At 48.9% G+C, this 26145-nt stretch overlaps 1 protein-coding gene and 1 long non-coding RNA gene across 7 annotated transcripts in view; one reads left to right on the top strand and one right to left on the bottom strand.

Annotated features, from left to right (window-relative positions):
• Positions 1-1080: 1080 nt before the first annotated feature.
• On the bottom strand, positions 1081-18429 carry LOC143443531 (uncharacterized). The gene is made up of 4 exons (XR_013112613.1): positions 18349-18429; positions 16821-16929; positions 16388-16543; positions 1081-1527 (listed from the first exon to the last, which is right to left on the bottom strand). It is a non-coding gene; the product is annotated as an uncharacterized LOC143443531 (long non-coding RNA).
• Positions 17943-26145, top strand: part of Plekhg6 (pleckstrin homology and RhoGEF domain containing G6) — an 18871-nt gene continuing 10668 nt past the window's right edge. For 2 of the 6 annotated variants that reach the window (XM_076940587.1, XM_076940591.1), the window contains exons 1-9: positions 18488-18642; positions 19010-19229; positions 20085-20302; positions 21501-21656; positions 23140-23304; positions 23667-23762; positions 23976-24026; positions 24345-24494; positions 25908-26018. In XM_076940587.1, the coding sequence (XP_076796702.1) occupies positions 20165-20302; positions 21501-21656; positions 23140-23304; positions 23667-23762; positions 23976-24026; positions 24345-24494; positions 25908-26018 (867 nt within the window). In that variant the 5' untranslated portion in view covers positions 18488-18642; positions 19010-19229; positions 20085-20164. Of the gene's footprint in view, positions 18643-19009; positions 19230-20084; positions 20303-21500; positions 21657-23139; positions 23305-23632; positions 23763-23975; positions 24027-24344; positions 24495-25907; positions 26019-26145 lie in introns of those variants that run through there. The other 4 variants (XM_076940588.1, XM_034511701.2, XM_034511702.2 and 1 more) reach the window with 3 other exon arrangements.

Below are 26145 nucleotides of genomic sequence, written 5' to 3'. Positions count from 1 at the left end.
TGGACTCCTCCCTAACTAGGGTGAGGGAGTGAAACCTCCAATCAGCATAGAGTTTTGTAATCAGCCCCAACTGTGAGACCTAGCGTCTGCCTCACCTCCCAAGGAAACCCGTGCTGGAGAACACACCTTCCCATCCCCATATCACCCTGCAGTGAGCATAGAAACAGCTGAGTTATGAGGCAGACGAGAGGATGCCCCACCCTTCATACCTGCCCTCCAGAAACTGATTTGTGCTGCATTGTTGCTGGGAACCATGGAAACCACAAGTGACCTGTGAGTCAGACGGTAGTAAACAGCATTCTTTACTAACAGAAGTTACCCTGGCAACCTGTGAGAATAGGACCCTGCATCTCTTGGTTTAACCTCGGAGACCCTCCAGACACCACTGCCTTGCTCCTTATCCCCCACTTAGCCCTTGTCTGTGGAGACTCTGAGAACAGTAAGCAACCAACCGTTACCTGCTCTTTGTTTTGTTAGTTTAAAATTTTTATACTATGCAGGGTTTCTCTGTGTAGCCCTGGCTGTCCTGAAACTCACTCTGTAGATCAGGCTGGCCTTGAACTCAGAAATACACCTGCCTCTGCCTCCCGAGTGCTGGGATTAAAAGCTGTGCGCCACCACAGCTCGGCCTAATTTTTATATGTTTTAAATTATACCATTTTCACCCTTTCCTTTCCTCCCTGCAATCCATCCCAAGCTCTCCGTCCAACTCCTTCCATGTCTCCCTTCACTCTCACATTAACAGCCTCTTTTTCTTTGACTAGTATTGATACATATGCATATACACATATACACACACATATACACATATACACACATACATAAACACATATACATATATACATACATACACATTTACATACATACACACATACACACACATATACACATATACACACATACATATACAAACATACACATACACATTTACATACATACACACATACACATATACGTATACATATACACACATACACACACATATACATACATACACAAACATATACATACACATTTACATACATACACACATACATATACATGTGTATGTATATGCACAGATGTATAAATGCAATCCACTAAGTCAATTTTTGTGTATTGGTGTTCAGGGCGGACCCCTTGTATAGGATGAGCAATTAGGGGGCTTATCCCTGGCCAAGGCTGATTCTCTACTCTGCAGCCATTTCTTAACTGTAGTTCTTTGTTTTGGGGGGGCACGTGAGTATCCCCACCCTCTTTCTGGGTTCACATGTCTATTGATATTGCTATTGTTCAGATAATATTTACACAGCCATTTCTCTGAGAGACTTTCGCAGTAGACGTCCTGGTATTCTGACTTAAGATTGTTCTACCTCCTCGTCTTCAAGGTTCCCTGAACCCTAGATTCAGGAGCTGTGATGTAGACGCAGCCATTGGATCTGGGCTCCCTGCATCCCGCTGATCTCTGCATTGTGTCCAGTTGTGGTTTCTGTGATGTTCTCCAGATGCTTTAAAGAGAAACTTGTTTGAGAGGAGCAATAGATTTACCTGTGGATATAAGGATAAGGTTTAGAACATAGTTAGGATTTAATGCCCACTTGCAACATTCCAGTAGTAGAGTCTCTTCTAAGATCCAGAACCTGATTAGCCCTGGGAAGCTGGCTCGGTTTCTAGTAGCAGAGATTTCTTTCCTGTCCAGTGGTTCTTAAGTCCATTAGACAGCAGTTGGTTATCACCAACTTGATGCCGATAGATACTGCACCTTTACAGCTATGGTGCCTTGGTCATTGTGGTTCATGGATGTCACAGCTGGATGGGACTATCACTTGCTTGCCTCCACTGGCAGCTTGCACAGCACCTTCTAGTACTGTAAAAAAAATAGACTGCAGGAAGGAGGCTTTCAGATTAGACCTAGCTCACATAGTCCTGTTCCCTAAGTCTGCCGTGTCTTCAACAGAAGGGGCTTACCTTTGAGACGCAACCAAGGGCAACTCTGTTACCTTGGGAGTCACTTGGGCTATGATCACCGCCATTCAAAAGGAGATTTCTCATACATGGTACGGGGATCTTGTTAGTCTATGGGTCTTGTGGGGAGCATTGTTAACCCAAGTGGCATGATCTCTCTCTCTCTCTCTCTCTCTCTGTGTGTGTGTGTGTGTGTGTGTGTGTGTGTGTATGTCTGTATCTGTGTCAGTGTGCATTGTGTATGATTTTAGTTAAATATAATGTAATAACATTCCTTGAGGCTTTATCAAGCAACTATGTGGTTATTCATCCCTCATCTGTTTGTCTCCTTCTGTATTGTCCTCCCATTCCCAGTTAAAGCCCTTCCCATTTTTCCACTTACTACTTAAAATCACCCGGATCCTGCTACTCCCCTCAAGCCCTACACACACACACACACACACACACACACACACACACACACACACTCACTCACTTCATGGTCCCTTTATACTTCCCTGGTTTTTGTGATTACTCCATGGATTTATAACCATACCTGAGGATTTGGAGCTAAGAACCACAGATGAGACCCTGTAGGGTTTTTCTTTCTGAGTCTGGGTTATGTATATCAATAGAATCTTTCCTGAGTTCATTCACTTACCTGTAGATTTCACAATTTTACTTTTCTTTGCAGCTGAAGAGTATTCTATTTTGTACATGTACCATATTTTTATTACCCGCTCACCCGTGGAAAACACTTAGATTGCTTCTGTTTTCTAACTGATGTGAATAGCGTGGTTAGGTGCTGAGCAGGTAGGTATCTGTGGATTAGGGTGTTGAATCCTTTGGGCATATGCCAAGCGGTGTGGTTGAGCTGAGTCATACAGCAAACTGACTCTTCGTGCTTTGTGAACTCTCCATACTGCTCCGGAGTGGCCATGCCCATCTATATTCCCAACAACAGTGAATGGGGGGTCCCTTTCCCCACAACCTCACCAGCATTTATGATCAGTTGTTTTATAAGATGAAATCTCCAAGTTGTTTCAATCTTTGTTTCCCTGACTACTAAGAACGACTGTCTTAGTCACCGTTCTATTCCTGTGAAGAGACACCATGACCAAGGCAAAGCTTATAAAATAAAGCATTTAGTTGGGGGCTTGATTACACTTTCAGAGGGTTAGCTCGTGATCATTATGGCATGAAATGCTGTCCCAACATCACGGGGCTAAGAGCTTACATACTGATGCACAGGCAGCAGGCAGAAAGAGAGACTCCCGGGCCTGGTGTGGGCTTTGAAACCTCCCAGCAACACAGCTTCTCCAAAAAGGCCACACCTCCTCCATCACGGCCACACCTCCTCCATCAAGACCACACCTCCTCCATCAAGGCCACACCTCCTTCAACAAGGCCACACCTCCTCCATCAAGACCACACCTTCAAATCTTTCCCAAAGGGTCTTACTAGCTAAAGAGGAAACATTCAAACATATGAGCCTATAAGGGCCATCTTCATTCAAACCACCACTATGACACTGAACGCTTTTTGACATATTTCTTAGCCATTTTTATTTCTTCCACTGAGAACTCTCTAGATTCCTGGACCACATTTTGATTGGTTCCTTTGTTTTCTTGACTCGATTCTTTTTGTTTTTAGTTCTCTGTGTATTCAGGATAACTTTCTTCTATCAGATGAATGGCTGACAAATATTCTCCTTTCAGCACAAGCTCCATTGCTTGCTTATGTTTTGTTTTGGTGCCCGGGATCAAACCCAAGGCCTTGTACACAGTAGGCCAAGCTGTCTACGGCTAAACTCAGTTCCTTGGCCCTATTCTAAGTCAAAATGAATGCGAGTAGTGAACACTGAGCTTCAGTGAGGTGCAAATTTCAAGTCAGAAAGGTAGGCGTGTGTGTGTGTGTGTGTGTGTGTGTGTGTGTGTGTGTGTAACTTAGACTTCAAACACATTCAACACAAAATGTAATTCTAAAAACTCCAGTGTGTGTGTGGGCGGGGGGGGGGGGGAAGTCCCCAAACCCTTTGGACTCAGCTATATGTGTTGCTCCCAACACTATGAAGACATCCTTCTGTATTGTCCCAGCTCCCTTTGGCCCAGTTAGCACCCACAACCCTGTAGAACTGGGTATCTCCGAATCCTAAGAAGTCAGTGACCTCGTTGTCACAAAGGCGAGGCACATACACTCCCTGCCTCTTGGCTTATGGTGTTCTAGCTGTGTCAGGATTCAGCCAGAGAGAGTCAGCCCTCCTCCTTGAGCCTTGTCCTGGTTTGCTTTCTGCTGCTGTGATGACACCGTTGACCAAAAGCAAATTGCAGAGGAAAGGGTTTGTTTTATCTTATACTTCCAGATAGCAGCCCATCTCTGAGGGGAACCAGGACAGGAACTGAAACAGAGACCATGGCCTGCTTCCTAGCCTACTTCCTCTGGCTTGCTGGCTATTTTTCTTATACAGCACAGGGCCCATCTGCCTAGGGTAGCACTAACCAGGGGGCGGGGCTGGGGTAGCTCTAATAGGATAGCACTAACTGGAATAGATTGGGTCTTCCCACATGAATTAGCAATTAAGAAAATGCCCACAGACATGCCCAGGGCAAACTGATGGAGGTAGTTCCTCAGTTAAGGTTCCCTCTTCCCAGATGACTCTGCTTTGTGACAAGGTGACAAAACTAACTAGCATACAGCTCCAGTACTGTCAAGTTACGTTTCTTTATAAAGTTGGTCTGCCCTGGGGTGTTGCATTATAATGATGGAAGATTACTAACACAGTTTTCTAAACCAAAAAACAAACAAACAAACAAACAAACAAGCCTAGCAAGTATGTCTTTAAAATAAATAATAACAAAAGTTGCTGTCTAAACTGACGACATGATCACTCCATGGGCCGGTTGAGGGGAAGGATCTTGTTGTAGAACAGCCAGAGGCATCTGGAAGAGTCCAGAGCAGAGAGAAAGTAATGGACTGGACTGAGCATGGCCCGCAGCAGACTGGATCTCACCAGGAGAGAAGCTGGAGCAGGGGAGAGAGAGACAGAGACAAAGAGAGATAGGTGGAGACAAAGACAGAGAGACAGAGAGAGATAGAGGGAGACAAAGACAGAGAGAGACAAAGAGTGACAGAGACAGAGACAGAGGGCAAGAGGGGAAACCAGAGATACAGAGGGGAGGAGTCAGGGAGCACCGTGAAAATAGCAGAGCTCTAAGGAGGAGGAGGAGCTAGGGAGAGGAAGTTTAGGAGAGATGAGGAAGAGGAGCTGGGACTTCAGCAGACTCTGACATGGGTGACAGGTACTTGTGGTACTGAGGGAGCCTGAGGCCAGCAGGCTCTTTGGGATGCCAATAGGCACCACAGATAGCCATTTGTCCCTTCTGCCTTTTGGAATTTGGGGAGAAAAGGGATTTCCTTTGAAACTGCCAGTTGCTTTGTTTCTAAGTGGGGGTGGAGGGAATGAGACAAGGTGTTATAATACAGTCCTGGTCAACTGGGAACCCTTATGTAGCTCAAGCTGGCCTTGAATTTTCAGCAATTCTCCTGCCTCTGCCTCTCTAATGCTGGGGTTACAGATGGGCACTGCCAAGGCAAGCAAGCATAGGAGATAGTTCAGTGTGGCACCCTATCTGTTTGGGTTATGTACCAGCCCCTTTGCACCTAGCAACCTCAGAACCCTCAAGCACCCATAGGCACCAAAGCACACCCAACTCCCATCTCAGAACAATAATACAGATGTCTCTGCCCTTACCATGTGGTTGCTAGGAATTGAACTCAGGATCTCTGGAAGAACAGCCAGTGCTCTTAACCGCTGAGCCATCTCTCCTTAGTAACAATTAAACTTTTTTTGTTTGTTTGTTTTTTCGAGACCGGGTTTCTCTGTGTAGCTCTGGCTGTCTTGGAACTCACTCTGTAGACCAGGCTGGCCTCGAACTCAGAAACCTGCCTGCCTCTGCCTCCCAAGTGCTGGGATTAAAGGCATGCACCACCACTGCCCAGCACAATTAAACATTTGTTTACTCGTTTTGTTTTTCAAGACAGGATTTTTCTGCATAGCTCTGTTGTCCTAGAGCTTGCTCTGTAGACAAGGCTGGCCTCGAACTCAGAGATCCACCTACCTCTGTCTCCATGTACTGGGGTCAAAGGTGTTCGCCACTACACTGGGCTACAACAATCAGATTTAGGACGTTTCTATTCAAGTATATTTCTCACATGTCCAGCTATGAAAACTGGACGGCCTGTTCCTTCAGGCCTGAACTGGTTTGGGGTACAGTAAGCTCTTCTTACCTCAGCGTCCTTAAGCGCTGGGAATAAAGGTGTATGTCAGCATGGCAGGACATTCATATTTTCTGCCTAAGGACAAAGTTTAAAAATGGAAGCTATTCAGGTCCACATTGCACCTCCAGGGTTCAGACAGATGGGCCAACAAGAGTGACGATGGCATTAATTTCCTTACCTCCTAATTGTCCAAAGATGCCTGAATGCAAGGTAAGGACATGATGAAGGTAGCAGCACCTTGTCACCCACAGCACCTTGGCCCTCGTGGCAGAGCACTGCATAGTCTACCCATTGTAGTGACTGGGGAGGCTGGTGGTTAAAAGACAGGGTTTCTCTGTGTAGCCCTGGCTGTCCTGGAACTCACTCTGTAGATCAGGCTAGCCTCAAACTCAGAAATCCACCTGCCTCTACCTCTCGAGTGTTGGAATTAAAGGCGTGCGACACCACTGCCCAGCTTATACTCATGATTCCATTACAAAGCACTCTCCGGCCCTGCAACATCTTAGTGATAAAGAAAGTTCCAGGTCAGCGATTCTCCCTTCTCTTCCCTTTCTGGCTCTGCCCTTTGTGTACTATTCATGGCTTCAAGAAGGAGGAAGTGAGGGTTTTCATGCTTGCTTTGTTCTCTCTATCTCTGTCAATAGATGTTTGTCAGTTATAGTTGTTCACTGATGCATCTTATTGAAGTCATGGATCATCAACTGAGTTACAAATGCATCGGGGTAACATTCTAAGAGCGTCACAATCTTAACTCACCTGGCCCTCCTGTAACTGTACAAAGTCAACACGATTGCTTTGAAGATGCGAAGGTACAGAAATGCCCCAGTTTTCTTTCTGTTGCTGTGATATAAACACCATGGCCAACTAGGGAGGGAAGAGTTTATTTTATCTTAAGGCTCACAAGTCCTTCATGAAGGGAATTCAGGGCAGCAACTCAAGGCAGGAACCAGGAGACAGGAACTAAAGCAGCAACCAGGAAACATGCTGCTGACTGGCTCATTCAGCTACCTTTCTTATACACCCCAGGACCACCTTCCCAGGGTTGGTGCCAACCACAATGGACTGGGCTATCCTACGGCAATCATTAATCAAAAACATTCTCTCAAAGACTTACCCTACAGGCCAGTCTGATAAGATCCATTTTCTCAACTGAAGTTCTGCCGTCCCAGATGACCTGAACTTGTGTCAAGATGACAGAAAAACTAACCAGCACAGGAACCATTAGCTATTCTTTGAAATGGCAGAAGCCACCTCTAAACAGACTGTCTGACATCGTACACGTAAGATAAATCACTTGGTATGTGCCTTCTCTGGGGCAGGAGGTCCTTGTCCTTCTCAGGAGGGTCCCTATCCCTCCTCTTCTGTTGTCAGCGGTTCCTCTGGCTTCACATTCAACCTCAGATGGGATATATTAGCAAATAATAATAACAACAACAACATGCAATGACCAAGCAGGAACAGACTTGTTTCTTCCATTATTCCCTAAAGAATGGAGCAGAGCCACACCCTGCACTTGGTGCTATTGGGAAGCAATGAACACTCTCAGAGGTGGGAAGTGGGTCTAGTAGGAAGTCTTTGGGTCCCTCGAAGGCACTCTTATGACATGTGAGCAAACCCTGTCTCCTCCTTGCTCTTCTGTTTTCTTGCTGTGAGGTGAATGGTTTCATCCACTATTACCATGGCACATGCACTAGGTTGCCACAAGTCCCAAAGCAGCAGGGGCAGCCAGTGCATTAAAACCTAAAAACCTGTAAGGTCTACAAAACTGTGAGCTGAGATGAGCTTACCTTCTTTATAAGCTCTCTATCTTGGGTCTTCGTTGTGGTGACACAGATCTAACTAACACACAAGCCCTTACCAGTTAGTTCTAGGAAAGCAGCCTTTGTGGAGAATAGCACTGCTGGGCCTTCTCTTGGATTCAGTCTCTCTGGAGGGTAGATGGGGGTGCATCAAGGTTCAGAGACAGTGGCTCACACCACAGACCCCTGCACTGTCAAGCCTCTTCAGGGAAACCCCCAGGGAGTTTTTCATCAACCTCTCTCTGCCGCCAAAGTTCTTCATTGGCCCCCTAGGGAGCATTCTCAACCACCAGAGTTGACTGCTCACGCTACGCCCTTGCCTCAGTTTACCCTGGATGTCAAAGCTGGTCTTGGACACTGTACAACTGTCTCGCATCTGAACAAAGGAGTCAGATTTTTATGCTGTCACACACCTGCCTGTCATTGTATGCAGGTGCTCCATGGAGGGAGCAGGGTGGGTGGGCACTTCAGTAGAAGTAATCATTATTAAGTCAGGAGAGATAGCTGAAACTGTCAACAGGCACTGACAAACTTCTAATCATGGGAAGCGTTAACCTCTGTGCCAGTACAGATGGGACTGTGTCATTCTGTTGATTTGTTCCAGGCTAGGTTAATTTCATCCAGGATATGGACCCGCTTTATTCTGTTTGGTCTTATGTGGTCGTTTGAATAACAGCTGTCCCCACAGGGCTCACATATTTGAATGCTTAGCCACCAGGTTCTGTGCACTGTGTATTCAGATGCTCATTTCTGTGCCTAGAGATCTGGCTGCTGCAGTCTGGAGATTGGCGTAGTCAAGCAACTCCTGTCTCAACGCTGTGTAAAAATTGTTTTTCGTCACCTCTGATTGGTTAACAAAGAGGCAGGACTTCCAAGCCCAGTGAGAGAGTCTCTGGTGGGGAGAGAGAGAGAATGCCAAGAGCATTCACCATAAGCAGGTCACCAGGGGAGCCGCTCTGAGGACACCGGTGGAGCAAGAACAACCAGGGCAAGATGAAGTTGGCAGGTAACGGGGCACATGGCTGGGTAGGAGGTAGGCAGATGGATTAGAATAGATGGGTATCTCTGCCTGCTATAGTGCTTGAAGCTTATTAATAAATATAAGGTCTCCGTGTCTTTATTCGGGAACTACAACAGGCATAGAAAAGCCAGACGTACTTTACAACCAGGAGAGGCACCATTTGAAAGACTAGAAGGATTAGGAGGTGTGATCTTTTTGGAGTGTCACTGAGGGTGGGAATTCTAGTTCATGTGCTGCCAAAGCGAACACTAGGGGTGGGAATTTTAAGGTTTCAGAAGCTCATGCCAAGCCCAGAGTCTATTTCTCTCCCTGCCTATGGATCAGGACGTAGCCCTCAGCTATAGATCCTGCACCGGCCTGCATGCTGCCATGCTTCCTGCCATGATGATAATGGAGCAAGGCCTCTGAAACTGTAGGCCAGCCCCCAGTTAAATGCTTTCTCTTATAATAGCTATCTTGATTATGGTGTTTCTTCACAGCAATAGGACAGTGACTAAGACATCTGGGAAGGACTCAGGAGAACAGAACTCGTGCTACAGTCTCTCACCCTGTAGAAGGTACTGGATTCTTCCTTGTGCTGGTGGGGAAATTTTTTGAGAGAAAGAAAAAGCACAAGACCAATGTTATTTTTTGTTTGGTTGGTTTGGCTTGGTTTGGTTTGGTTTGGTTTGAGAAGGGTTTGTAATGGTTTGTATATGCTCACCCCAGGGAGTGGCACTATTAGAAGGTGTGGCCCTGTTGGAGTAGGTGTGGCCCTGTTGGAGTAGGTGTGGCCCTGTTGGAGTAGGTGTGTCACTGTGGGTTTGGGCTTTAAGAGCCTCATCATAGCTGCCTGGAAGTGAGTATTCTGCTTGCAGCCTTCAGATGAAGATGTAGAACTCTCAGCTTCTCCTGCACCATGCCTGCCTGGATGCTGCCATGTTCCCTCCTTGATGATAATGGACTGAACCCATGAACTTGTAAGCCAGCCCCAATTAAATGTTGTCCTTACAAGAGTTACCTTGGTCATGGTGTCTGTTCACAGAAGTAAAACCCCAACTAAGTCAAGAAGGAAAATCTCTCTATGTAGCCCAGGCTATCTCTTCCTGCTTCAACCTTCCTAGTTCTGGGATCATATTTATAACTGTAGACCATTGCATCTAGCTGCACAAAAGCTTCCAGTTGAAACCAGTACATTTCCACTCCTAGCACACACATTGTCCGTCCAAGCAAATCTTAAGCTCAAACCAGAGTCAACATAGGAGGAGGTTATCAAGCAACACAGAGTCGGTCACGCAAGATCGGAGAGCGGCTATCACAGTGATGGATAGAATGCACATCCCCAGAAGCTGGTTCTCCTCCTCGTTCATTTGAATGATTTGATTATTTAAAACACGGTCTTGCCATATGGCCCTGGCTGGCTTAGATCTTACCATATAGCCTACCATGACCTGTAACTCTCCATCCTTCGGCCTCAGCCTCCCTAGTAGTTGGGATTATAGGGACACAGCATGACACCCAGCCTGTAAATCTGAATAAACAGCAGTGTCCCTGGTGAAGACCTTGGGCTGAAGCAAAGCCATCAGGCTTTGGTTGGTTGGTTTTGCAGACGGAATCTCACTATGTATCCCGAGCTGGCCTTGAACTGGAGATTCTGTTGCCTCCGCCTCTAGCGTGCTGGGTTTATATAGGTGGGGCCACCATGCCCTGCTAGGTAATTAGCTCTATTTTGTGCTTCATCAGAGGTGAGCTTGTGTGTACAAACTGTCCATTTCCCACACAAAAGGAGTTAAGTGTCAGGGATGAGAGGAATTGGAATTGAAATTCTGTCTTTTGCTCTTGCTAACATTGTCATCCTAAAAATGTCTGATGAACTTTCCGAGTCCATTTCCTCATGCTATGGGACAGTAATGCCGACATGGGTTGTTTGTTTGTTTGTTTGTTTGTTTGTTTTAGAGGGGCTATCATGCAGCCATGTTGGTCTTGAACTCAGTATAGCCAAGGATGACCCTGAATTTCTATTTTCTTGATTCTACCTCTTGGGTACTTGGGATGACAGGAATGTACCACTGTGCCTGCTTTTTGTGGTACTGGGACGGAACCCAGGGCTTCACATATATCAAGCTAACAGCCTACTACCTGAGCTACATCCACAGTCCCTCCTAAGGTTTAGGTGAAGACTAAATGAAAGAAAACATGTGGGGGGAGGGTGGACAGATGGGTAAGAGCACTGGCTACACTTCCAGAGGACCCAGGTTCAATTCCCAGCACCCACATGGTAGTTCAAACTGTCTGTAACTCCAGTTCTAAGGGAATCTGACACTCTCACATAGACATACATGCGGATAAAATACCAAATGGACATTTATGAATAAATAAATCATAAAAAAAGAAAGACAACATGCACCTTGCATACCCTAAGCAACCTTATTTAAGGATTAGCTGTTATTATAAAAATTCTAAACTTAGCTATTATAATCTTCATTTGACATAAAGATAGACAACTCAGCCCACTTCCTGCGTCTGTGAGGTCAAGTATAGTGAAGCATGCCTTCAATCCCAGCACTCAGGTGTGGGGAGCTGACAGAAGGTGGCTATCATCCTTGCAGCCATCTTGAGCCATATACCCTGACAAGAGACTTGTTTTCAACAACCTACAACAGCTGAGCACACTCTCATAACACCTTGTTTTATATACCCGCTATTTTCCCTTGGGTGTGTGTGACTTAAAGGTGTGACTTCGAGATAAGACTTAAAGGCATGACTTAAGCGAGACTTATGCCGGGCAGTGGTGGCACACGCCTTTAATCCCAGCACTTGGGAGGCAGAGGCAGGTGGATTTCTGAGTTCAAGGCCAGCCTGGTCTACAGAGTGAGTTCCAGGACAGCCAGGGATACACAGAGAAACCCTGTCTCGGAAAAAAAAAAAAAAAAAAAAAAAAAAGTGAGACTTATAAAAGGCAAGAGGCAGACAGAAGAGGACTGGAAACTTGGAACTTGGAGGCACTAGGGACTAGGCACTAGGGACTAGGAACTAGGGATTAGGAACTCGGGACTTGGGGCTTGGGACTTGGACTAGGAACAAGAAACTTGGAAAGAGTGAAGAAGAAAGTCTTGAGAATAAACGGGACTGAATCACACTCTGTCTGGTCTCCATTCTTCGAGTCCATCTTCACTCTCTCTCTTGCTGAACCCTGACCCTCAGACCAGAGCAGCAGTATGAGCCCAGACAATTTAGCCCCCAAAGGGTTCCAACATTTGGCAGAGCGGTCCCCGACACTCAGGAGGTAGAGGTATGTGAGTCTCTGAGTTTGAGGCCAGCCTAGTCTATACAGGACAACCAGAACAATGTAGAGAGACCCTGTCTCAAAGAAAATAAATAAAAATAATAACAAAAAATTAAAAGTAAGTATCTATGAAGGGCTTCCTGAACTCTTGAACTGGGAGTGGAGTCCAGCGGTAAATTACTTTACATGTACCAAGTCCTGGGTTTAACCCCCAACACCACAAGAGTGGGGGGAAGAGACCCTCCTACTAAGTGGAGCCACTGACAGACACCCTGATACCTGACACAGGGCAGTAGGCCACACTAAGCCTCTGGGGGCTGCATGCACAGTGTGCATGCACCAATTCTATTTTCTTTTGTAATTTTTTTTTCCTTTTGAGACAGACTCTCTAACCTAGGCACACCTTGAATCCACTATGGAGCTGAGTGTGACCTTGATCTTGCTACTCTCACCTCATGTGTGGGAATTCTGTGTGCTCACCGGCACATCTGTGGCAGCTGCTTCTCCTCCTCCTCCCCTTTCCTTTTCTTCATCCTCTTCTTCCTCCCCTTCTCCCTCCTCCTCCTCCTCTTCATCTTCCTCCGTTATGCTGGGCCTGTTATGCTGCTTAGACAACAGGCTGGACCTGAATTCCTGGACTCAATCTGCCCCACCTCCTTAGGAGACGTGGCCACCACACCTGGCCTTTTGCACTCTAAAAACAATCAACCAGTGAACACAGAAACAGCAAGGACAGTGAGGGAGGGGCGCTTAGGCAGATGGAGAGGATTAACACAGCCCCAGGGAAACCTGTCTTACACACTCCTGTGAGGAGGGAAGCCTGTCTTACACATTCCTGCAAGGAGCCTGAGGTTGGATCTCATGCTAACACCTTGTTTGATGTAATCATGGGACTGAATCATTGTGCCTTCTACTCTGCCTTTGTGACTTCAGTCAGGTCAGTTCCCGTCTGAAGCTGAGTCTGGTGTCTACAGAGAGAAGAGCAACAGCACTGGCCTCGAGTTAGGGAGGGTGTGGAGAGAGTGAACTGGTCATTTCAAGGAGTTCTGGAAAACAGTTCCTGACACCTAGGCTGGTCCCGCGGGGCCTCACTGACAGCCCACATGAATTCCACTGAGGAACTGGTGTCTGAAGGAAGGTGCAGAAACCTTCTGAGAATGAGCACTGTCACTAAAATGACCTGTGATGCTGCTTACTCACAGGACAACCTCTAATTATTAGAAGGGATTCTCCAGAGCGTAAGGACATTAGGCTTGAGCAAGACAAATGCAGGACAGACATGAGAAAGAACTTCCTGAACATTGGGGTTGCCCAATTAAATTGGAAATAATGATTTAGAGCTGTGGTGTTTCTGGGCTGGACAGGGAGTGGCATGGTGAGATGGGTTGGGACAGTCAGATGCCCTGGCAAGTGGGTCTTGACACACATGCGCACACACACACACACACACCAGGAGCCAGGTCTATGATCTCTGACTAAGTGACATGGGCTGGGCTTGTAGAAACCGGCAGTGACTAGAGAAAAGGTGCCCTGACTATGAAAACTTTTACAAGGACTAACCTAGTCTCTACTCCCCACTCACGTGGGCTTGGGGACACCCTAAGGCTGCAGAAACCCAGAAGACCCAGAGTCAGCACAGAGTGAAGCAAGTGCTTTGAGGAAGGGGAGTGAAGGAGGCCATCTCATGCATGTATCAGCCTTCATGTGTATCTCCCAGGGCAGGCTGGGAGAAGCCTCTCGGGTTGTTAAGCCAAGTCAGGGATGTCAGGATATCAGCCAGCCCTCAGATTGCAAGGTCTCCTCCAAAAGAACAGGCATAGGGTTTGTCTACAATCCTCTAAAACCAAGCCAAATCAGTTATCATTTCCAGGAGATACCGCTAGGGGCAGCAGTGGTCTCCTGGGGTAATGGGGCAGAGACATCCCTGAGCAGCTGGGATCTGAAAAGAACCTACTATTGCTATGGTTTGAGGTTTTTGTTGTGTTGTGTTGTTTTGTTTTGTTTTCCTTTCTGTAAGCAGAGAGGGAGGTCAGGGAGCACCCCACAGGTGAGGAACCTGCACCTCGCTGCTAAGGACTTCCTGGGGTCCGGAGACACAAGGGTCCGTGTGAAAATTTTGCACCCTTCTCAGGTCAAAAGCAGAGGAAGGCCCAGCCAGAGAACAGGCTTTGACGTCAGACACCCAACTCCAAAGCTAGCCCTGGGGAAACCCCATAGTCATTCTGCCTCTGCTCCCTGTTCCTCTTCTTCAAACTTCCTCTGTAACCTGTGCCCCCAGCAGCCACCTCACAGTCCCACAATGCCTGGCCTCTTTCAGTGCTCGAATAGACAAACATCTTCACACACAGTGAAAGAGCCTTAGCTGTTTCCCCACTGAACCCTGCTTAGCTTCCTGCTGAAGGGGTACTACTAAACCGGGGGAGGGGGGGAATCATGTGAAATCATCCAAACACCAGCTATCTAAGAACAGCCGGGAACAGAGACAGAGTGGGCAAGTATCCTCCAAACGGAATGTTCTGGGTCTTCCAGCAAGTGAGTTCAGTGCAGCCCAGCAAATGCTGACGCTAGAGCCATGCTTTATGCAAGGGGTTGTCCCCGCTTCAGGGACATCTAGTCAAGGACCAGGACATACATACAGATAGTGGTGGGGCTGGAATAAGAAAGCAGTGGGTCCTTTGAAGAAACACTGTGAGTGGGGCCGGTGTCAGCAGGAAAGGAAGTGCGTGCTAGGCCTGAGAGGGATTTGAAGGAAGTGAGAGCATTTGGGGGGACACTGCTGGCAACACCAAAGGAGATAACAGAAGCAAAAGCATCAGGAAAGTCTGAGCAGATTCGGGGACACTGATACACAGGGAGAAGCAGGAGAAAAGTGGAAATTGTGACTGGGGCCCAACAAGGAGACCCTTGAATGCCAGAAGAAAGAGTGTTTACCTTTCCAAGTCACCACGACCCAGAGATGTGGGATGCCCTTAGGGAACCATGAAAGCAGACTCTGGAGTCTTTGGAAAACCTGCCCTTTCCGTATCTCTCGTTTGTTTGTATACAAGTCTCGGATAGCCCAGGATAATATTGAACCTCTGATCCTCATGCCTGCGCCTCCCAAGTGCCAGAGTAAGAGACACGTGCCACCAGTCTATGCTGGTTCAGGGAGTCATGCTCTCCAGGCAAGCACTGAGCCAACTGACTGAGCCAAGCCTCGGCCCTGTTTGCTTGCTTCCTTTCTCATTTTTTTTTTTTCCGGTTATGTTTATGTGTGTGAGGAGGCCAGAATCTCTCCTTCCATTAAGTGGGTCCTAAGGTTCTAACTCGGGTCTTTGTCTTCCCAGACATCTCCTTAGCCTTGTTTGCTGTTTTTTTCTGCCAGGGTTTCACTGGGTTGCACAAGCTGCTTGTGAACACTCTGGCTTCGGCCTCTGGGGAAGCAGGGACAAGTGTGCTCCATCACACTCAGCTCCCAGCATCTTTACAAGCAAGCTCTTCCATATCACGGGTCTTTGTTCATTCCTTGTTTCAGAAGTGTCCTCCCTGCAGCCCCACCAGCCTTTGCGCTCAGCACTGTGGTCTCAGTACAGAGCTCAGTTCCTCCAGGAAGCCTTCCTTGCCTGCCCTATGTAGGAACTGGTCCCTCTCACGTGTGCTCGTGGTTTCCGGTCCATCACGTCTATGTCTACGTTTATCAATGTTTTATCTGCCCGTCTGTCTCTCCACAAGTCTGGAATTCTCTCATTTATCCCTGGACTCCTTAGGCCTCACACAGATGGACAGGAGGAAGGAGGACAGGGAGAGCTGGAGCCCAAGGCTGATGTAAGGCACCAGCAGCTGGACCCAGTGGCCTGGCTGCCGTGTACACAGTCTCTTTCATGATCTGCCACCTCCTGCTCAAGTCCCCAGTCTGTCCCCAACTCTTCAGAAAAGACATAACTCCCGCTGGCTGCCTCCTGTTGCTAGTAACTTGTAGCACCTCATTGACATAGATGACCTGCCTCTCCCCAGAGATGTGGACTGGGTCGGACTCCAGGCTCAGGCTCATCCTTTGCATTCTCCCTCCTCTTGAAGCTTTATGCTGACCCCACAAGATCCACCGCCAGGACCCAAAGTTACCGTTCAGACGGAGCCTTTCGATTCTCCAAACTCGGGTCCTAGGACACTTCACCAGTTGTAGGCTCAAGCTGGGGGCCTGATGAAGAGCCTCTGGTCCAGAGAGGAAACTGAGGCATGGTCAAGGAATGTGATCCATATTATGGCTACCAGGAACTTCTAAGGAAGCAGAAAAAGGAAAAAGGTATCCAGGAGGTTCCCCCCTTGTTCTGACCAGTGATTCCCAGTCCTTCCCAGCAGAGGCCGAGCCTCTGGCATCTTAGTCTTCATGAGCTTATTCAGCTCCTCTGCTTGAGTTTCCTTCTCAGCTCACCCCAGGAGTTTGTCCTCCACAGGAAGAGCCTGGTGGAGGGGATAGTTGTAGAAAGGGCTGCCAGACAGAGCCAGAATAGACGGAATGGATCAAGAAAGCCGGAGAGTACACCTGCCCACACACCTGTAGCTGGCCACGCCTGTCTTCAGCTGTGTCTGGGAACCTCTCCTCCCAGGGAGACTTGCTTGATGCAGCCCCCAGGGCACTGGGAGGTGGAGGTGGGTCCTCAACCCTGAGGGAAGGAAAAGGGTTAACTCCCTGGGTCCCAGCAGCTCACCCCAGGGGGATGTAAGTCCAGGATTGTCTCTCCTACCCTCTCAACTCCAATTTCCTCTTTCTCCTCCTTCCAACTTCATCTGGGAAACAGTGGGAGGAGAAGCTAGGAGCCCTCAGCACCAACTGTCTCTGGGGTATCATTTAATATAGCCAGTAATCAGCACCGACTGGTTCATTAACTCTCTCTCACGGCTACTCGACATCCCTGGATATGCTTCCCAGTCCCCCACAGTGTGAATGTTAGGAAGAACAAACACTACATCCTTGACAAATGTAGTTCTCTTCCAACTCCTTCCCCCCCAGTGCACACAACTGGGGCGGGGGGAGGGGGGGCAGGAGGCAGGATGGAAGCAACCAGAGTTCCAGAGGGTTCCTCTGTAAACGCTGGTATCTCAAAACATCATAATCTGAAAAAGAACACTGGCGGGCAAATTTGTGGCGGAGAACAGGAACACACATTCAATCAACCAATGGTAAGGTGCCTCTCCAGACGCAAGGGAGCCATGGGAGAGGGTGAGAATTAGAGCTTTTTTGCTTTGAACACAAGGAGACACTTTTGAAAGGGACTTCAGGATGCTTTGTGTGGTAAGTAAGAAGTTGTGTCAAACCCAGTCCAGTTCATTGGCAGAAGGAAGATCCCAAAGTGGGCCTCAGACCCGGCCATGCCCCCTGCAGAGACTTCCACCTCTGGATCACACATCCATGGGCTGATGCTCCTCGTTTCTTCCCTCAGACCGGACTACATGACTTGGGAATTTGAGGGGGAGGAAGCCTTTCACATCATGCCCAGCCAGTGCTGTACCACTTTGGAGAGACTGTGTAGCCCTTAGAAAGGCCACACTGACCCAAGTGCAGTACGGTGGGAGGGTGCCTTCACCTGGTATGCCCCCTCCCTCCAGGCTTAGGTGATGGGAGTAGTGTTGGGTATGGGCTAAGCCTGGTCCCTGACCCCTCCCTTAATTAGACGCAAAGTCCACAGAACCTGTTGCCAGGGCAGGCCAGCAGGTCCACTGGAGATAAGGGCTACACTTTGGACTCCGTGACCAGACAGCCACGGTGCCGAGAATTTCTGAGACTACGCCCTTCCTGATGCTAGACTGGCTCCCTTTCAGGGTAACGGTTTAGGACAGGCAAGAGGGGTAGGGGTGCAAAGAAGGGATGGGTACCTGCCACAAGTCACTTGGTCATTACCTCGCCGCCTCCGCCTAGCGGCGCCCAACCTCTCATTTACCCCTCATTACCCTGGCGCCTGGTAGGGGTCTGGCTGGAAAAGGACACGCTGATGGCCTGTGGGTGGCACAGGTTCCAGTCCTGACCCCGACTAGGTGACAGATTGCTGGCTAGTTCAGGTGCAAAAGAACGGGAGAAGGCTCACACTGCGAAGCTGGTGTACTGGGAATCCGCTCCCAGACCTCTCTGTCCGGGTGACCGGGACCGCGACGCTGCACGGCCCGCAGGGAGGGGGAGGTGCCAACCTGCGTCCCGCCCCTCTGCCTCCACCTTCACCTCCCCTCCCGGCCCGTGCTGCCTGGTCCTGCGGGCCGCTCGGTCCTAGTCCCAGGCTGGGACAGAGGGGCTGCCATCGCCAAGGAAGCTGACAACGACCCAGATTCCCACCGGATCCAGCAGACATCTAGGACAGCGGAAGCCCGGACACCTGCGCTCACAGGTGAGCACTTGGGAGGGCGAGTGACAGGCAGGCAGGGAACCGGGGATCTGGGACAGGGTCGCAAGGCCTCAGAAGGAGGAGGGAAGGAGGCTGGGAAAGAGGGAGGGAGGAAAGCTGGGCCTGGGAAAAGATAGAAAGGGTGGGAGTAGGGAGGAATAGTAAGGGGGGAGGGGAGGGAGAGGCGGGGGACTGCCCTCAGGGGTTGGACTGTTGTTGGCCCTGGGCGGGAGACATAATGAGCGATCTCCTCTGTGCATAAGTCAGAGAAAGTTAGGGGAGAAAAATGGAGGTGCCTGGGGCCCAGTTGATGGGAAACCAGCCCCTGTGTTCCTGAGTCCAACTCCCATTAAGGGCCTCTTCCCTTCAGGCCCTGCCTACTGCAAGGGATGGGTCTTCCATCCAGGTTTAGAAAGGAGGGGTGGAGTCCTGCATCTGACTTCCAGCTCTATCCATGGTGGTGTCCTCGGAGGCCGGGAAAGACGGAACTTAGTGGGAGCCCCGCGGGCTGCTTCAGCTAGGCGCATCACTACAGACCCTGTCTGTCTCCCGACTTCGCAAGATTGTGCGTGGACGTGGGGTGGGTCCAGGTAAGGCGTGTGCAGACTTCCCAGTAAAGGGACAGAAAAGACATATTGTAGAGTCCCTTGTCTATTAGAGTCTCAGTTGCGACTAACAGAAAAGCAGCCATGAATGACAAGCCAACCAGTAAGGGTGGCTGTCTGGCTGAACCGTGATGAAATTAGCTGTATTTTGAATGTAAATTCAAGGGAATATCAATTGTGTGTATTGTTCACTTTTCCCAAACGTTATTTTTCTTTTTGCTTTTTTCCCCCTACTATTTAAAAATGTAAAAGTTGCCAAGCATGATGGAATATGTCTGTGATCACAGCACTCTAGAAATTGAGGCAGGGAAATTCAGAGTTGGAAGGTAGCCTAGCCTGGGTTATATAGCGTGTTCCAGGTTAGTGTGGGCTATGAGACCCTCCCGTCTCAAATCAGGAAAGAAAATAAAAGCCGTTCTTAGCCCATAGTCTGTTCCCACATGAGGGACCAACTTGGCTGTCTCTAGTCAGCCTTACCCCTCCCAGTCCGTGGAGTTTGTGCTGACAAACGTAACGCAGGGAAGGAGACATCTAGGTGCAAGAGAACACCTTCTACCTGGGGCTATCTGAGCGCTAGAGATTTCTGTGACCCTTGCTCCCAGCTGCTCTTGAGACTACAGCATCCTCTGAGGCTGAAGTGTGAATGTTTCCTAACCGGAAAGCAGATGTTCTTACCCAACATGCACCTGGTCCTGCCCTCCCCCTACTAACTTATAGATAGCACACACCCGACCTCCCCCAAAGTGATCACCATCTGACCCTCTTCCCCACTCTGTCCTATTGTCTCTCCTTGCTCTCCGACAGTCCTCACTAATCCAGCCTGGGCTTTTTGTCTTACAGAAAAGGGGACCCCCTCGCCCCCACGCTTCTTCCAGGACATTGGCGCTATGATCCTCTGGGAGTAACCCAGGAGAGAAACAATGCAAGCCTTTGGTCCTCCAAATGAGGGTCCCCTCCAAGGCCTGGTTGCTTCCCTAATTGAGACTTATGGGGGCCGTCACCCGACCTCTGCCCAGAACACTGCTGGAAATACATATCCCAGAGGAGGCCCTGCATTGGTGAGTTGACCTGTGCCCGGAAGGTGACCTGGGTGGGGCAGGAGGGATGACACCAAGGCTTTGAAGTCTGTCCCCTTATAGTTTCACAGGCTGCTCTATTCTTGTCCCTTAACCTCCTCTGCTTTCCGGGGTTGCCAGGGAGAGGGGGCCAGTGCCTGGGCTAGGATCCCAGCACTTCACACCAAGCCCCAGAAAACAGAGTGGGAGAGGCGGGGAGCTCAGAAGAGGGACCGGGAGACATTTCTAAGTTACCAGTGCAGTTAGGAAAGGCATCTTTCAGTCTCTACTTGAATGGGAGGAGTCAAAAGCTCCCTGAGTCAGGGCTGAAGAAGAGCAAAGGTTCAGGGTGCCCCCCCCCACATTCTCACAGGGGAGCAGGGAGTGGCGGGAACTGTTTCGGTCCCGCCCCTTGGCTCTACCTGCCCAGCCCACTTCCAAGCCTAGTAGAGGAAAGGGGTGTGGAAGCCAGGGCTAAGGCTGTTTCTGCCCTCAGTGCTTCCTTAAGAAGTGTCTATCTGGGGGTATTCCCTGCCTCCCTAGAGGATTCCACCCCTAGAGATGGAGACTTGCCCAGGCAGAGGGCAGAAAGGGACACTAGGAAGTATGTGAGGTAATTCAGGCCAAGGCAGACAAGGAATGTGACCAGGCCTGCCTTGGGAGGAGACTTGTGGCTTCAACCTCTAACACAGAAGGACAGCAACTCCCAGTGGCATAGGACACCAGTTGCAGGCCCTAGGGAGGAGGCCGAACCTTTGCAGTCTCTCATTTCCACATTTCCACAAGCGAGGGAGCCTAGCTGCCCACAAAGGGATGAACGCAGAACCCAGCATGGATTATCCACTGTTCCTCTGAGCCCTTAGCACAGAGGATGTGTATAGCTGAACAGAAGCTGGGTACCCAATGTAATGCCCAGGCATGTGTGTGCCTGTGTATAAGCTCTGCAGGAGGCCTCAGCCTCTACCTCCAGGCTCCCTGAGGAACCAAGCAGGCATGGCCCTGCCCAGCTGAACTTGGCTTCCCTGGCAGCAGCCACTGTGACTCAAAGGGGCAGCAACTCACACCAAACTGGTTTGATGAGAGCAGTGAGCCAGCCCAACTTGCAGGAGCAAGGGATAAGGTCCAGAGCCAAGCTCAGCACCTACCACCTCTCTAGTATTGCTGGTACTCCTAAAACTTCCCCTGTCTTCTCCTCCCCCAGGACTCTAATCGCCGCCGCCTACAGCACTACGTCCCCTTTGCCAAGGGCTCTGGCCAGACCCGAGGCCTGTCTCCTCTAATACTTCGGGAACCAGAGACAGAGAAGAGGCATGGAAGCCATTTTGGGGTTGGCCCACCTTACTCTCCCAAACTCAAGGTAAGGATTCCCTTGATGTCTGTCCCCGAGCTCACAGTCCCAGCCATGATGGCCTCTAGAAATAGTCAAGCCCAGAAACTTCATGAACTGAACGGTGCAGGGAGCTTCTGACAGCAAGCACCTTTGAGAAGCTGGCAGGTACAGCACTGTGCAGAGGTTCTCATAAAGGTGATCACATGGCTGATGTGCTAGATCCCATGAGACTAAACTGTTAATATTAAATTCCGTGCTTTGGGGGCTGGAGAGATGGCTCAGCAGTTAAGAGTATGGGCTGCTCTTCCAGAGGACCTGAGTTCAATTCCCAGCACTGACATGACAGCTCACAACTGTCTGTAACTCCAGTTCCAGGTTTCAGGGGACCCGACACCCTCACACGAACATACATGCAGGCAAAACACCAGTGCACATATAATAAAAATAAACTCAAAGCTTTTGGAGATTACCAAGTAATATGTGACGTAGGGACAATCTCTTCATTCGTACTCTTCCGCAGTCTCCTTCATCCTAGCTAGGAGCCCTGCCACTTTCTCCTATGTCACAAGAAGATCAGAGTGAATGTAAGAATTGTTTGTCCCTCATTATTTGACACCAAAAACACAACGAACAATTTTAAGGCATGACGCTTCATAAATATCTCTACTTTGAACCAAGCATGATGATGCATGTTTACAGTCTCAGCACACAAGAGGCTGAGGCAGGAGGGCTGCAAGTTCCAGGTTAGCCTGAGCTGCATAGCAAACCCCCATCTAAAAACAACCCAAGATGTGTCCATTTTATGTCATTGTGTTACCTGAGACCATGCTTTTTTTGTTTTATTTTGTTGTGGTTGTTTTGTTTTGTTTTGTTTTGTTTTATTTTTTTTCAAGACAGGGTTACTCTGTGTAGCCCTGGCTGTCCTGGAACTCACTCTGTAGACCAGGTTAGCCTCAAACTCATGGTGATCCACTTACCTCTACCTCAAAGTGGTGGGATCAAAGGTATGCGCCATTACCACCCGGCAAGACCATGATTTTTTAAGTCTAGTCCTGGTCCTTACTTGAAGGCCCCTCAGTCTGGGGTGTATATCTCAGGGATGGAGGGCTTACCCAGCATGCAGAATGTCCTGGGTTCCATTTATAATCAAAAACTGAGAGGTTTTTTTTTTCCTTTTATTTTCTTTCTTTCTCTCCTTTTTTTTAAGTAAAGAAAATCAATTCTTCAAGACCACTCTGAGAAGTCTGTTTCTGCCCCTCACCTCCACTCTGAATTAAGAAACTTCCAGAAGGAATTGTTCTGGTCAGGGAGGTTCCCTCAAACCCTTCTACCCTGGGATCTTTCTGCAGACAATACTGTAACTTCATTTCCTGGGCAATAACAAACCTATTCATTGCCCTACCAGGCACACATGTGTATACGTGTGTGTGCACACACAGCCCTTCCAGAGCTCAGACACCAGATGTTGAGGGCATGTCAGGCTGACTAATCATCTCCCCTGCTGTCCTAGGAAGTCACCAGAGCCCATGAGCTAGAAGTGAGACTGCACACATTCAGTATGTTTGGGATGCCCCGCCTGCCACCCGAGGACCGGAGACACTGGGAGATAGGAGAGAGAGGTGACAGTATCCTGACCATAGAAAAGTCCTGGAAGGAGCTGGTGCCAGGACACAAGGTGGGCTTGAAACTGTATACGTCCCCATAATGCATCAGACCCCCCCCCCCAAACGCACACATCCAAGACAAAGGCCTCGGGATACAGCATGTAGAGGGAAAACCCTCCAGTGATCTTGTTCAGATCCCAGCTCTGCCACCAAGCAGTGAATCCTTGGTTAGGATGGAGGACCTGCCCCCCCCCCCCAGCCTTACTTGCTTTATATGGAAAATGGGGGTGATGCCTCCTACAAACTAGAGGACTGGCTAAGATGAAAAGATCCTGGGTAAAGGGACCAGAATCCGTGGCGCGAATCTGGCACTTAACAAATGGCACCTGGTCTCATCAGTGTTCCCCAAGTGAACCAGCACTGTCACCCTCAGGAGATGAGCCGCGAGCTTTGCCACCAGCAGGAAGCACTGTGGGAGCTCCTGACCACTGAGCTGATCTACTTGAGAAAGCTCAAGATCATGACTGACGTGAGCCACCTTCAACCCCATCTCCTCCCTACCTGGGTCCTTAGTACTATCTCCATCCTCCCACAGCAGAAGGGCTGGGATGAGGGCTTGGAGGCAGGAATTCAAGCCATGGTATCAGACCTGCTCAGGGAGAGGAGACTTAAGATGGCAGTGCTGGGAGGACCCTGAAGGAAGAAAGTCAGGGCCTGAGCTCATCTTCCTCCCTGCCTCTAGCTCCTGGCAGCTGGTCTGCTGAATTTGCAGCGGGTGGGACTACTGACTGAGGTGAGTGGAAGCATGGAAGGAGACAGGGCCACAGCGAGCCCTCCAGGCTACACAGTCTAAATTCCTACAGCTCTGTTTTCTGGGATACACCTAGTTTTCCTATATTTCTCATTTGCATTAGACCCTTAGCTTGCCAAGGCCCCTAGTTCCCCTGGTGTCACAAGGCGGGCATGGGTGGGTAGAGGGACTCCCTAGGATCTTCCAGGACACTGTCAGACTCTTCCCCTCCTTCCCAACCCTATCACTGAGGCTGAAAGTCTACATGTCCCTTCCTGACTGTGACAAAAGCCCGTTACTGAGTTCTGTTCATTCCTCCAGGTGTCAGCTGAGACCCTGTTTGGAAATGTCCCCAACCTGATTAGAGCCCACCGGAGATTTTGGGAGGAGGTGATGCAACCCATCCTGGAAGACACTCGCACCTCTGGCCAACCTTTGGACCCTGTCAGCTTACAAAATGGCTTCCTGACGGTGAGTCTGGGGAAACCCAGAAAGAGCAGGATGAGGACAACCCAAAAGAATCCACAGGGCACAGCCCAGTCCAACTCTAAAATATAACCACATCTCCTTGACTCCATTTCACAAGTGTGACCTGTCCCAAAGGCTCTTTGGTCTTCTAGGGACTCTTATAAAATGAAAATATACCTAGGAGGTAGAGGTAGGGTGCTCTCATTAGCTCTACAATTTGTTTTTGTGTTCCTTTTAAATTTTTATTTATTATTATTATTTTGGGGGTTTGTTATAGTTTTGTTTTTGTTTTGCTTTGTTTGTTTTTGGTTTTTTTTTTTTTTTTTTTTTTTTTTTTTTTTTTTTTTTTTTTTTTTTTTTTTTGGAGACAGAGTCTCCTATGTAGCCCTGGCTATTCTGGAACTCACTCTGTAAATCAGGCTGGCCTCAAATTCACAGAGATCTGCCTGCCTCTGCCTGCTTCCTGAATGCTGACATTAAAGGCATGTACCATCTCCACCTGTTTTTTTGTTTTGTTTTGTCTTAAAGACCATGTTGCCCAGGCTAGCCCCAAATTCAAGCTCTTCCTGCCTTAGCTCTTCACGTGTTGTAATAACAAATGTGCATCACTTGGCAGATACAAAATATTAATTATTTCATTAAGACCCAGCAGCAAACAGCAAAGAGCAAGAATGAGGTCTAAAGGACCAGAGAGGTGGCTCAGTAGTTCAGACACTGGCTGCTCTTGCAGAGGACCTGGATCTGCTTCCCAGCACCTACATGACGTCTCACAACCATCTGTAACTGGCTCAAGGGGACCTGGCCTGACCTCTAAGAAAAAAGGAAGGCCCATGGTGTACATATACACATGCAGATGAAACACTCATACACATAAAATAAATACATTTAATAAAATGTCTCTTAAAGAATGCTGCCTAAGTAAGGAGATCCTGGATTGAATTGAACTTGAGAAAGAGAGCTCGCCAGGGGCTAGACTTTCTTCCACAGTGTCTCCCGGTCAGCAGGAAACTTTGGGATGGGGTACAAAGCTAGTTCAGGCAGGTTCTTGGGAGCCTTGGCACCTTCTTCCTTCAGAGCAGGGCTTCTGGGCAACTCTTAGGTCATAGAAACAGGAGCCTCAGTGTCCCGAAGACAAGTCAGGTTGAATTATTGATGGTGAGTGAGTCCAGAGGAGCAGGCACAGCCAGTGTCACAGAGAGAATGAACTCCAGGGGTGGCCAGGGTCTGCCTCTCAAGGTGTTGGTTCCTCTCTGGAGCGCAGAATGAGGGGTCTAGCTGTGGGAAATGTCTTGGGAGGAAGAAGCTAACAGAGGCTTCACTGAGGGGCTGCGTGCGACTCTCTTCCTCAGCTTGCAACCATATTCTACAGAGTTTATTCATGGCCCTCTCCTGCTTGCCCTTTATGTGTTCCTCCAGTTTGGCCAGCGGTTCCAGCCTTATGTCCAGTACTGCCTTCGAGTAAAGCAGACCATGGCTTATGCCCGGGAGCAGCAAGACACGAACCCTCTGTTCCACACCTTCGTGCAGGTGGGGTGCTGTGGCTGGCACACAGGGGCCACGGGGCGGGGTGAGGGGCGGGGCGGCGGAAGGTCGGGGGAGGGGCGCAATTGCACAGTCTGGTGGGTGCAAGGTTGAGGCGGTTACTGGTGCAGGC

This window comes from Arvicanthis niloticus, chromosome 9, assembly GCF_011762505.2.
Source record: "Arvicanthis niloticus isolate mArvNil1 chromosome 9, mArvNil1.pat.X, whole genome shotgun sequence".
Classification (NCBI taxonomy): domain Eukaryota; kingdom Metazoa; phylum Chordata; class Mammalia; order Rodentia; family Muridae; genus Arvicanthis; species Arvicanthis niloticus.
The sequence above is the reverse complement of the archived record's forward strand: the minus strand, read 5'-3'. Positions and strand labels throughout refer to the sequence as shown.